Source organism: Papio anubis, chromosome 2 (genome assembly GCF_008728515.1).
Source record: "Papio anubis isolate 15944 chromosome 2, Panubis1.0, whole genome shotgun sequence".
In the NCBI taxonomy this organism is placed as follows: Eukaryota; Metazoa; Chordata; class Mammalia; order Primates; family Cercopithecidae; genus Papio; species Papio anubis.
In genome coordinates this window covers 156,467,107-156,480,523 of record NC_044977.1, presented here as the reverse complement: position 1 = coordinate 156,480,523, position 13,417 = coordinate 156,467,107, and the positions used below count along the sequence as shown (strand labels likewise).

At 44.3% G+C, this 13,417-nt stretch overlaps 1 protein-coding gene across 1 annotated transcript in view; it reads left to right on the top strand.

The window, feature by feature from the left end:
* Positions 1–13,417, top strand: part of EPHB1 (EPH receptor B1) — a 443,566-nt gene that overhangs the window by 358,789 nt on the left and 71,360 nt on the right. Inside the window, exon 10 of the mRNA XM_003895080.5 lies at positions 11,212–11,334. Within this exon, the coding sequence (XP_003895129.1) occupies positions 11,212–11,334 (123 nt within the window). The remainder of the gene's footprint in view (positions 1–11,211; positions 11,335–13,417) is intronic.

The window sequence follows — 13,417 nt, the reverse complement described above, 5'->3', positions numbered from 1 at the left end:
TCCCACAATATCCCAGGGCAGCCCCCACCATCAGCAGCCCAAATAGGGGGGCCCCTCTAGGCCACAGGCACAGCTCCTGCTATATTCAGAGTCCGCTTATTCCTCTTTCTTTCTCTCCCTGGGCCACCCTAGGCCTCCATTATCACTGATTTCAGAGGGATCAACCCTACTGTGTTCTCTTTCTTTTCCTATGGCCTGACTGTGTGCCTTGCTGCATAATCTACAGGATGCTTCTATTTATGTTGGCCTGTGCATTAGCCCTTCCAGGCAGGGCCTTACCTTCCTCAGCTGGATAACAGGGACTTTGCTTGTACCTGTGATTCTCAAGTGATGGTGTACCCACCAGGGTGCCTCAGGATTTCCTCAAGGGTGACCTTCGTCTCCCTGCTTCCCTGCCTCTGCCTCAGGATCCTGACATTGCTTCCCTAACTCTTCCTCAGGGCTGACTCCTTTTGATCATGAGCCACTGTAAGGTCCATTTCAGATCTGGTATCCTGTGAATGCTGTGGATGAAACATTTAGAGGTGGTCATGTCAGCCTGAAAGCGGAGCCAGGACCATAAAGATACAACATTAGGTTCAAAAGGAGGACTCTCACTTCGAAGTCTAGAGATAGCCAAAGATGCCTTAGGATGCCTTAGGTGAGAGCTCCCTTTACAAAAGCATGCAAGCCAAATCTTGGCTTCACCCCTTGGGTGGGGTACAGAGGGTCTCCAAACATCGAGCGGGGTGGAACTTTTTGCCCTTTCGGCTGCTGCAACCTGAGATCTGCCTGTTCTCCTACTCTCAAGGAGTAGCTATGCCAGGCCATCACATGGTGCCCATGTGCACAAAAGCGTGCTTCCAAAATGCTCACAGCCACCTTCTGGGGGACTCTGCCACCTCTCAGACCAACAGAGGAAGATTCTACTGGTTCCTGAGATCCATAGAAAAACCAGTCCTCAGTCTGCAGTAATAGTGGCCTTGCTGGAACAAGAGAGGACAGCTGAAGGAACATTGTTGGCCAGTTGCATAGTCGCCATTCCTGGGACTCAGGATGGATGCAGGGTTTTTTGTGGGTCTGGGTTCACTCCCTTGGCTTCCTTAGAAGTTGTCCTCTTTTTAATTTGGTTTGCCTTTTATAAATCTTGTCCTTTCCCTCTATTCATAACTATTCTCTTTTGATCCAACCCTGGGCACCTGGCTCCTCTTTGCACCCAAGTTCTCTGAACTCAGTCTCTTGCGTTGAATTGCATTTGTGCATTTACTCCTGTGAGTATCCATCTCCCTGACTAAAGCTATTACTGTTGGAGAATCATGGTCAAAGGAGTGTAGAGCTGACGGATGGCTCAGCACACATATAACAGAAGGGGAAATGGAAGGCTCTGATGGAGGGAGGGCCTGGCCAAAGAGGGCGTAGGGGTAGAAGTAATGGGTTAGGGAACTCTCAGCATTGGGAGTTTTATTCTGGTAGCTCTCTTAAACTCATTGAACCTTCACCACCACTCTAAGAGAAATGAACTAATCTAGGAAGGTTAAGTGACTTATCTAGGGCACATGACTAAGTAGCAGAGGCAGACTGCACACCCTCTAAGCCTGGCTGCAGAGCCCATGCTCTTTCCACAGCCTGATTATGAGGAACAGCTCCAGGACTAATCCCAGCTGTCCAAGTTGGTGTTTGGTGGCTCCCCACTCTGAATCCCACTGCAGGAGGCAGAAAGATTGATAATGTCTGATCAGAATGTGTGCACATAATTATACCTGGACCATCCACAGGCATGAACTTCTGGGGGATGCAGACAGCAATTTGGAGCTCTGAGATCTTCCCGACTGGGGAGTAACAGAAAACCAGCAGCTCCCCAGCTTGTTCATTAATGTCTGAGCAAGCCCCTGCCTCTCTTGCCTGCAGGCAGAGCACAGGACACTACAGAGAGGCTGGCAGCCCCTCCCCTCCCAGACCTTCCTTTAAAACTGATGCAAAGGCTGAAGAAGAAATGACAGAAATGTTTGCAAACAGAATACCTTCTCTAGCTAGTTGAGACATGGCAGATCTGCTAAACCTGAGAACATAATGTGGCTTCTAGGGCACTGGTTTATGTTCCTCCTCAGAGCCGGGAGCCCAGTGAACAGGAATGTAAAGAGAATTTGGAATTGAGTGGAAAGAGAATAGCTGGAAAGCAGGCTGGAAGAGAAGATGTGCTGGGTGTGGTGCTGGATGCTCTTCCTCTGAGCCTGTCATGCATGTTTAAGGGTGGGAGGGTGGGAATGTGGCTTTCCGAGTCCTGGAAGAGGCAGAAAGACAGTTTGTTTCATGGTTTTAGTGGGCCAGTTCTCAGTAGGTGCTGGCTGACTAACAATTGACTGGGTGGGATGATTTAGGCAGTCCAGGTGGCCACCTGGATGATCTAGGTAGGCAAGATAAGTTTGGGAATCTATCTTGAGAAAAGTTCCAGTTGATTCTACATTTGGGAAATGTAGAATCTAAAAGGTATTTACAAGGATTAGATTAGTACATACTTCGTAGAGGTTGACACCTCCCTGATTTCTGAGTTGGGTGGAATGTGTGGGGGTAGCGAGAGTGGAAGATGAGAACTTCTTAAGGGGTTTACGGTCGAGAGCTTTCAGAAAGCGGCCCTGACAGACTCACATCTGTATGCAGGCAACTGTAAATAACATTACAGCACTGTTGGTGAACTTTGGGAAAAGCACAAACAAATGGGGTATGTGCCCAAAGACTTTAGATTGACAGACACCCTAGTTTTCACATAGGGTAAGAGGGCAGAGCACAGAGATTACAGAACAGGAGTCTGAACTTGATCCCTGCCAAACATTTGGAGAGACGATTAAGCAGATGGGTTCTGGGCATTTAAACTTGAATTCAGTGATCACTGGGAACCCCCAAAGGTTCATTAAGAAAAAAGTATAAGGGCCTCATCTAATTTACCAAGGTTATACCTTTAGTAAATTCAAGAGGAATTGCAGATGGAGTGAATTTTTATTTTGGCAAAAATATTTTATGGTCTCCTAAGGGAAAGCATTTTTAAGTGGATACCGAGCTTGTCTTCCTACCAAAAGAAAGTAGGTTAGTGACTCTGTCAGCCAGGAAGGAAGTCCCTTGTGTTATTTTGGTCCTTGTCCTATTCAATCTCTTGTTTGTTTGATTGTTTTTTAAATTCATGACTCAGGTGCAAGCATAGGGAAGCTTATCAAGTGTGTAGGTAACAGTTGGAGAGCATAACTAACACCAGAGAAGATGAATAAAAATTCAGAACTATCCAACAGCTTTGAATGCTAATTTGAAATCTGTAAGACAAAATGTTAGCAGGATAAATCTGGAATCTAGTGTTTAGGTTAAAACAAAAATAAAGCAGTGCAAATAGGAGACCTAACTTGCTGTTTATTTGTGTGAAAAAGATGATTTAGTTGACCACATTCTTAATATCAGTGATATATAGCTGATAAAAATCCAAGCAATGTTATTGATGCAGTATAATACTAATAACCACCAGTATTGCACACTTACTGTGTTAACCACTTTACATATATTAACTAGTTTCATCCTCCTAACAGCCCCATGAGGTTCATTTTGCATATGAAGAAACAAAGCCTCAGAGAGAACAAGTCGCCTGTTGAGAGTCTTGGAATTAATGATTTGCAAAACAAGGTTTAAAATTCAGATCTGTCTGACTCTGTGGTCTCGATTAGGGTTCAGATCAGAAAAGGTGATATATAAACAGTATCTTCTGTGTGGGAAGATACTTTGGTAAGAACACATCTAGAGTGATGTTAGTTCTGGGATCCTATTTCAAGAAGGACATTGTCTGCAAAGTGCCTGTCCAGAAGAGAGCAACTTGCTTGTGGAGCAGTGGCAAGTTCTGATCTGCTATCAAAGAGGCTTGGAAATGCCATTGTTCAGTGCTGCAGACACCCAGGCAGGGACATGGAAGTCATCATCCAGTGTAATGGCATTATGGCAAAAGAAAGATGTTGTTGGCTTCATGAGATTAAATGGCACCGTCAAGTGAAATATCAAAGTAGGCCAGATTTATTCATTGTAAGTGCACTGCTTCCTCACTAGAGCTGTCCAGCAAAGAGGCAGTCTGCCTTGCAGGGAGGTGTGAGTTCTCTGTTCCTATTCAAGCAGAGACTAGAGAGCTGTCAGTAAAGGATGCTAGAGAGAAGATTTCTGCTTTAGACAGGATGTTGGATGAAATTACACCCAGAAACATGTCTAGTTCCAAGATTCCACGCCCAGTTTCTGGATTCTGGGTGGTGCCTGTATTTCAGAATTGCAAGGGACACAGCATCCAGCCCAGAAGAAATCATCTCGGGAACCAAAGTACAGGTCAGGTGTGTCCCTGGAGGAAGGAGACAGACTAGCAATTTTGGCTCCCTCTTCTGGAGGGTAACCAGAGCATTAGTCACTGAGAAGAGTAAATGAAGACTTATTGGGAGAGGAGGAAAGCCTCCTTGGTACTAAAGGTGGCTGAGTTTACAGTGGGGGCTTATTAAATGGCAAATAAATTTTATGAGCTAGATTCACCCATGTGTCTGCTGTTGGCTCTAAGCCAGAGACTCAAGAAACTATGTGAACTCTTTTGGTCCTGAGATCATCAGCTTTTGCCCTCAGCTTCCCAACAACTCCTCAGTGACCTAGAATCAGTGGGCCTTGCTGGGAAGTACCTGCCTGTCCCGGTCATTGATACCCACAAAGCAGAGAGAAGTTAAGCTTTTTTTCTGAAATACTTTCCTCAAGAGGAAGCAGCTGTGGTCTACTTTTCTTCTTTGGGAGATAGATGTTCAGCAATAACTGGTTTTTGGAGCAAATCCCAAAAATGTGGTAAAACCCCCAAACACAACATGTCAGGAAGGTCCTCCTCCCACCCACTGCTTTTCCAGCCTGCCTTGTCTGCCCTGAGGGTCCTCTCCTGGATTCTTCCTCAAGCACTGGCTGGGCACCCATGATCCCTGCTCTCATGGAAAAAGACGACCACCCATTGTCCTGGTCTTAACCCTCAGAGGTAGCTGGGGCAAACTATTTCTAGTGCTCTTCAGCCTTCACTAGTAGGTTTACTCCAAGAAACTGCCCAGTGTCCAGCCTTTCAGCTACGACCCATGTGCCTCCCAAACCCACAACTCCAGTTCCACTCTTCTGACTCTGTTTTCAGTTCGAGTTTTCTGACCAGCTTCTAAGCACCTGCATATTTCATTTGTACATCCAAAGTCTAAAACCATATGTACCAGCACCTCTTACAATAGGATTTCTTTCCAAAAGTCCTTCACCTGGTTAATAGTGCCATGTGATTCTAGAAGTCTTGGCATTGACTTGGATTCATCTTGTCCCTCCCTAATTCCCCACGTCTGACTGCTCATCAACTGCAGCCACTTCTTCCTTTGAAATTTGTCTTGTCTCTTCTGCCGTTCTTGTTGCAGCACTCCAGTTGAAAACTCTGTTATCTTACACCTGAATTAGCATTAAATAACAACCTCATAGCTATTTTTGCAACCTCCAGCCCCTTCCCCACACTACCTGCAAATGCTGCAGCTTGCCAGCAAAATGAGCCCCCCAATGCCCCACTTTCAGTACATCCATCCCCTGCTGATGGAACCATTGTCAGCTCTGTGTGTCCCATGACATCAATCCTAATGCTTCTATTGGTAACCAAGGCCTTCCCATGCTTCTGACTATCACTGATTCCTTCCACATTCAAGCTGGTGTCACTCTCCCCACTCATGCAATGCCAGGGCTCCGTTAGCTGTGGCTCACGACACTCCAGGCTTCGCCTTTTCCATTACAATGCGATGTGCACTTGTTCTTTCAGGCTCAAGCTGAGTTCTGGTGTTTTCAGGATTCTGACCCTGAAGACTGGCACCCATAGCCTCTGCCTTTTCTGGTCTCTGCAGCACTTGCAACCCATTTCCAGATGTGGGCTCCTGATCCAGCACTGTTCAGTTATTTCATATCTTGATTGCCTAAAGAACCTTGTGAACTTTGTTTTGCCGATAGCTTCCACAGTTCTTAGCACAGTGCTGGTTTGGAGTCCTAATTAGTGTTGAGGAAAAGGGATGATCAACATACTGAGGCAGAAGATTGGATGAAGTCCCTGTATGTAAAGATCTCCAAACATGTAAAACCCCTTGTGCTTAAATATCTGAACCAAATTTAGGGGAGTCACAAAAATGACATCGTTTGCCTTGAATCCAGAATAAAGAACAAAAAGCCACACTTTCTCATGGGCCTGTTCAAACCTGCTGGGACGCAAAAATATTAATGACTAAACACAGCCTAATGCGCTACCTCTGAAACCATACTGTGGAATTCTAGGCATCCTCCACCAGCTTGGAAGTGCCAGGTTTTTCCTGGCACCCCTGGAGCCATGTGGGTATTCGTGGTCTCCACTAAGATGTCCATGGTATTGATTTTGTACTTCCTGAATGCACAGGAGGCCTGGATAGAAGCATTCACTCCTCTCCCTCCAGCTTTCAATCCCCAAATATCACCTACTGTTTAAAATGGCTCTTTCCAGCCCTCTTCTGCTCTTCCCTGAGACCCTGGCACTTGTAAAGGGTCTCCCCCACTTTTCAGATACACTCTACATGTCTACGACATCCCCAGAGACATGTCCCAGCCTTTTCACTTTTGAGAGCATCCTGATCTACTGATGCGGGTCTTTGACAACGGTCAGAAGTTTCTTCTGCTTCAAGAACTTCAAGAACTACTCCATTCCATGCGACAAGGTTCTGGACAGTGGCTAAATCATTTCTCCCCAAACCTAATATATTTAAAGGCTTGGTTCATGTTTAAGATTTGGTAATTCTCCTGAGACTATGGTCCTTTAAGGCTGTAGTTTATCTTAACCATAGCATAAGTGAATTTTTAGGTCAAAGAACACAGATGTCTGCAAATTAGATCTTTAATCGAAATTAATAAATTAAAAGAACACAAAATTAAAGATTCTTCTCTCTTTTGAGGTACTAATAATCAGCAGTTTAATCCATACATAACATTTTTGTGCCACAGGTATGTAACCTATGATGAAAATAATTGGAAACTATAAAATATAAATACATTAACAATATTTATATTAGCAATAATGATAATATAAAGCATAGTACAGATTACTATAAAATGCTTTACGTTATAGGGATATATTACATCTGATATTATTATTACCGCCACTAATAATATTTCCCCAACACTCACAAATCTGAGAACGTTTTCTGAGCCCTGTCTCTAAATGTTTGGCTGTGCCCGACTCTGTAGCTGACTTGAATTCCTTGTTCACTGTCTGATGATTCATTGCACTAAACACCATTTTCCTGATAATTAAAAACTGCTCACTGGCAAGTGGGAGCAGGAACAGGCTGATGGAGGATTTATGCAGAAACACAAAATGAGCCAAAAGACAAATGACCTGTTCTGCCTAGCTAAAGACTTTTTTTGCCCTCATCATCTAAGATTTGGAAAGGCTAACTGTACTGTAGGAGAGAGGTCTAGGAAGATATGTCATTCTGAGATGAGGTGGTTGCAGGGGGAGCCCTTACGTGCTGGGTTGAGAGTGCTCAACCAAGTCACTCTCCCGATTTAGAACACAGACTACTGCCCCCCACAGAGGAGCAACACCAAAGCCACTTTCTCAGCCCTCCCTATCAGACCTTAGGGGAAAGTCATTGAGTTTGAACCATTTGTTAGACCAATGATTCACTTTTTCAGTTTCTCTTCTTCAATGTGACAATGCTTTCCTCAATTTCAGAGAAAATGAGTACTGAGTCTAATGGTTGCATAAATGCAGCCATTAAGATGTTCTAAATTGACATTGCATCACTACTCCAGGCAGTCTACTTGGCTTCTGGTGAAAGACCTCAGTGACACCAAAGCCCATGGCCCCAGAACAGCAGCTGCGACATCACATATGTGTGTGCACACACACGCACACACATGCTTCTTAATTCTACAAGCTAGCAAAGCAGCACATCTCTCTTCATCAGTAAAGTGCACCCATCTTCACAGTGCAGACTTCGTTCCATTTGTGTGTACTTATTTGCACCTTCCTGGCCCAAAAGAATCCTGGCATCATTAAGAGATGAGCCCTTTCCCTTCTGGGAATAGCTCCTTCCTTGAACTGATTGGGGCCAATATCTGTAAAACTCATTAACTCAGAATCCTTTCCCATTCATCCTTATGTATGTCTTTACTTGCAAACCATTCATTACCGCATATTCTAGATTGTTTAATTAGTTTCCATGGAAGAGTTCCTGTAGGACAGCTTAGCATACATCGTTCAAAAGCCTTTGATCTAAAATAACAAGGTAGTTATTTTTAAAGTAACTAATATAACCCTAAGCGGCTTACAACCCCCACTGCCCACCCTCCTCTTGCTTCCTCTTCCTACCTCCCCAAACACTTCCTAGAACAATTTACTGATGATATAACAAGTCTATCAGTCAGTGAGTCATCACTGTACATCAGGCACCGTGCTAGGTATGTCATCAGCAATATGTTCTTTAATCTCACAGCCACCTCGGAGGAAACCATGCTAAGAGATGTGTGCCGACTTGTCACATTACACAGGGCTAGTAAAAGGTTTGGGGGTCCTGACCTTACCTTTGGGTCCTAGCATCTGGGCTCTTTACCTCCTCTCATCACAGCACACAATCTGGGAGAAGTCACAGCTTGTTGACACTGACCTGCTGTCCCTTTTGCATTCTGAGTGCATCTGTTGCTGCCAGTCGCACATCAGCTGGCTTCCACCTGCGGCATCGGTGTTGCTTTGCCTGACTGCTTTCCCTGGCCCTGGAGCCTCCCCCGCCCACCCGTACAACAGGCCAAGCAGCCCCTGACCAATTGTGTGGAAATATCACAGCTCCCTCGACCCCAAGGTGGGCCAACTCTGAAGCATGTGCTAACCTAGACATTGTTTAGATGTAAATCTCAGGGGAATTAGGGTTGCTCAATGACCCACATGGTCAGTGGCTTGAGAACCCACCTCTTACAGGCTGCCTTCCTTTCTCTATCTTACTTCCTTTCTCATCTCAGGTACTTCTTGGGATCACCACCCAGATAAGCCACTTACTTTCAAAAATCTTGCCTCTAGGGCTGCTTCTGGGGGAACCCAAGGTAAGATAGGGTGGCCTGGAGATGCTGACCGGGGTTCTCTATATGCTTCCAGTCTGGTTTGTCTGTTCTTACTCTTCACTTGTTCTTTATAACAAATGAGAAAGGCCTGGCACCCCCATCTCTGTTTTCCTCTTTGTCCACTGTTATGAAAGCAGAAGTCGCTTCCTACACACACACCCCTCATATCCCATCCTGGGGGCTAGAATATTCTACATAAAGGTGAGGATCTCTCAATTTGCTTTGTCCACATTTCAGTCTCTATATTCCCAAGTCAGTGTCCTCTCAAAGCTTTCAAGGAGCCTTCTGGAATGATGTGAACAACCCTAAAACAAGTGACTGGGAATAACTCATCTTTCAGAAAAAAACTGTTCCTCTGGGCAGGACACCCGGCCCTCCTTATCTTAAAAAATAATCCTTTCAGGCCAGACACAGTGGCTCACGCCTGTAATCCCAGCACTTTACGAGGCCGAGGCAGGTGGATCACGAGGTCAGGAGTTCAAGACCAGCCTGGCCAAGATAGTGAAACCCCATCTCTACTAGAAATACAAAAATTAGCCAGGTGTGGTGGTGCACGCCTGTAATCCCAGCTACTCAAGAGGCTGAGGCAGAAGAATCGCTTGAACCCAGGAGGCAGAGGTTGCAGTGAGCCGAGATCACACCACTGCACTCCAGCCTGGGCGACAGAGCAAGACTCTGTCTCAAAAAATAAATAAATAAATAAAAATAAAAATAAAAATTTCCCTCAATGATTTGCTGTATCTTCCGTCTTCATTTGGATTACACTCTAGTATTTCCATTCCTTGCCTGAATTGGTGACCAAGCAACACCAGTTTTGGGGGAGCTATAGAGCCATCAGAAGATTTTTGGATGGAAAATGTCAAAACTAGAGCTGGGGGTCACCAGGGAACAAGCTGCAGTGGTGAGGGGTGGGGGACATGAAGAGGAGGGAGGTGCTAAAATGGAGCTCGTGAAACCTGAGGCCTAACCTCAGCCTTGTGCCCCAGTCCCTGCACCCTGCAGGGTGGCTTTTTTAGGCCTGCTTGCCCCTGCTAACCTGACTGTTTCTTGAATGAGACAGCAGTACCTGGCAGGGAAAGCCCCTACTCTTCCCAAGGCTGTGATACCGGACCATGTCATTTGACCTTCGAAGCCTCAGCCTTTCCACCACCCACCACCATGTAAACAATTCCTGTACTTTGCCTAATGACATATCAAACGTGTTGAAAAATTACATTGTGAATGAATGCATTTGTTTCTTGGGTTCCATTTCCTTTTTTTGTTCCCTCTCCTCTACTTTTTGAATGTATTTTTTCTGCAGTGACAATTCTCTACTTTGTCCCCATGCACACATATTTATCTTGCCACTGTATATATCAGTGACAAGGTCTATATTCCTTTATGTATTTCTCATTCACCATTTTATTTGTTTTTCATACTTCAGTGTGTCCGAAGGCATGAAGATTCAATCACCATTTTTCTTTCATACCACCTCATTTTTTCTATGTAGACTTTGCTCTTTTCTCTATTAGTGTTTTCTAAGTTTTTCTCTTCACATTTTCTTTTCTGGTATACCGTCTTGGCACTTCCATCTCCAGGTTTTTCTAACAGCAATTTCTTTCTTTGTAAAAAAAATCCATCCTCATCCCTCTTACAGCCCTGCACCACAGCCGTCAGTTATAACCTTAACAGTGGCCTCCACTCAGGAAAGTTGTCAAGTTGATAAATATTGATATCTACCCTACCATTTTACCACCACTTTTCTGCTAATGCATTTGGTTGGCATCAATCAGCTTCCTTGCCTTCTGTGAGCGCCCGGTGTGGAAACTGGTCCTGATCTGTCACTTATAAGTAATCTGCTCCACATTTCATCAAAAGCTCAAAAAAAAAGAGAAGAAAATATGGAGGAGAAGTAGAGGACAGAGAATCAGTCTAGAATGACCCAGAAGGAAGGGAGATGGGGAAGCCCAGCAAGAGGAGGAGAGGCAGAGAAAGGTTGCAGCCTAGTGTGTAAGAGAGCTCCTCCCAGGAATGCCCTTAGTGTTGGGGACATCAGCAGTGCTGAATGACAGCTGTGTCCTCTTTGGGATGTTAACCCTGCTTATCTCCTCCAACAAGGCTCCCCAGGGATGAAGATCTACATTGACCCCTTCACTTATGAGGATCCCAACGAAGCTGTCCGGGAGTTCGCCAAGGAGATTGATGTATCTTTTGTGAAAATTGAAGAGGTCATCGGAGCAGGTATGGCTCTTTCCTGTCTTATTTCTGTTCTCCTGGTGTCCAAACATCTTCTTTCCACCACCTAGATGGTCTCTTTCAGTATGAAAGACCCCATTAGGAGGAGAGCTTCTATCTTCTTTCTCCTCAGAAGATGAGTCTGAACTATCTACGTGTGTATCTAGGACAGAGAGAAAACATCACTTGGGATCTTTGAGGACCTTGACCATGGTGGCCAGGCTTGTCTGTTGTTGCAGAAAAGTCAGCTGCAGTTTTATAGATTCAGAAATAACTCTGGAAATGGACCACCAAATGCAGATAAGGAGAGAGACAGAAGGTACTTAGTTGAGAAGGCTTTGAAAGAAATCTACGTTTTTAGTATTCCACTTACTAACAATGATATCTCAATGGCTTAAAGTCAAGATATCTTGCCATACTGTAAGTTCTCCATTTCCTATGTACATCAATTTGAAGACAGACCATGATGAGTAGAAGAGAGACCACTGTTTCCAGAAGAAAGTCAACCTATAGCCTCCTTTTTTTTTTTTTTTTTTTACAAAAAGTCTACGGTATAGCTGGTAACAACACAAGACAAATTTCACTCTCAAGAAATGTGTGTGCCCTCATCCACCTTCCTGCACTGGAATAGAAACCCAGCCCAGCGTGAAACTCACTGCCTGAGATGCTCTCAGGAAATCATACCTAAGACTGATCTAGAATTTTCATCTTCCTTTAATGGGCTAGTAGTTGAGTCAATTTGGTAACGGACCTAGCCTTATTAATGTAAATCAGATAAAACATCTCAAAATATCATTAAAAGAAATCTCATTCCTGTGTCTTATAAACCTTCTTAAAAGATGTGTTAAATTTGTTTATTTTCTTCTATAACATTCTTCTTCTTTTCTTCCTCTTCAGTTCTTGTTAGCCATGGTCCAAGCTCTCTTCACTAATATGCTGTCATCTTTTTTAGGTTCTTGGATCTAGAAGTGCTTTATTCATATCATTATTGGGAAAGCCATAGAATTGCCTCTCGCAGTAATATTTTAACTCAATAAAATATGTTTAGTCAAAGTCTTACAGCTACTTCATACATTATCTTTAGGGGGAATGTCACCATCCTTCTGTTCACTGCTCTCTTAATGTACTCAGGGGTCAAAAAGCCATCTGTGAAATTGGAAGTCACATTTGAGATTCTGCCCCATTAGGCCGCCATCTTCCTGCTCTGGTTTCCCTCTTGAATAACTTTGTCCTCACACTTCTTTCAGCATATGTGTGGTGGGTGCTGGGAAATGACACACCACCTGCTCCTGCCAACCCTTCAGGAGTTTCAGCTGGGTCACCAGACTCAGATCCACATGAGTTTATACATATTTCCCATTGACTTTTACATTAAGAATGTTACTGAGCCACGACTTTCACTTCTGTGCAAATAATTTTCTCTTCCCGTTTAGATGCTGACATATTTAAGGATCATGCCTTGGAAGGCTGGGTACCAGATAAACTGGATAACTCTTAAGGGCTCAGATTTCTCCAGTAAACATCAAAGAGTGTTTTAGGGGGGACAGGCTTTCAGTCCTGCACTCTGTTTGCTTGCGTTATTAATTGTTGTTATGGCTTGTGGTAATGGTGTTAGTGACTTTAATGTTGTTATTTATGTCATGTACTTAGAGCGATGTGTTCTGGACTGTATTTCATCCCAGAGAGCACACATCAGCCCCACCCCCGCCTGCCTTTGTCAGAGGAGGAGTAAAGAGCCTTCTCACTTTATGACCCTCCTGGATAGTTACAATTTGGGGTGAGCTCACCAGCTGCTGGATGCCCGTAAAAGGATAATTGATAGTTCTGCCCCATCCTTCACCTCCATTTGTGTGTAGCATTTGCCAGTGCTGCCATGTTTGTGCATTCTGCTCAGAGAAGGTTCAGTCCTCTCCATGACTCACGTGGTATTGGGGAGAAATTATGCATTTAGTAGTTTCTATGATGCTCAGTAGCATGGCATAAAGACCTCTTCCCAGTTACTGCTGACCACTCTCTAGGAGAGACCCATCTCCTTGTAATTCAGAATATCCCAGAGTGAATCCCTGTGGATATTAACTTACTGTGCATA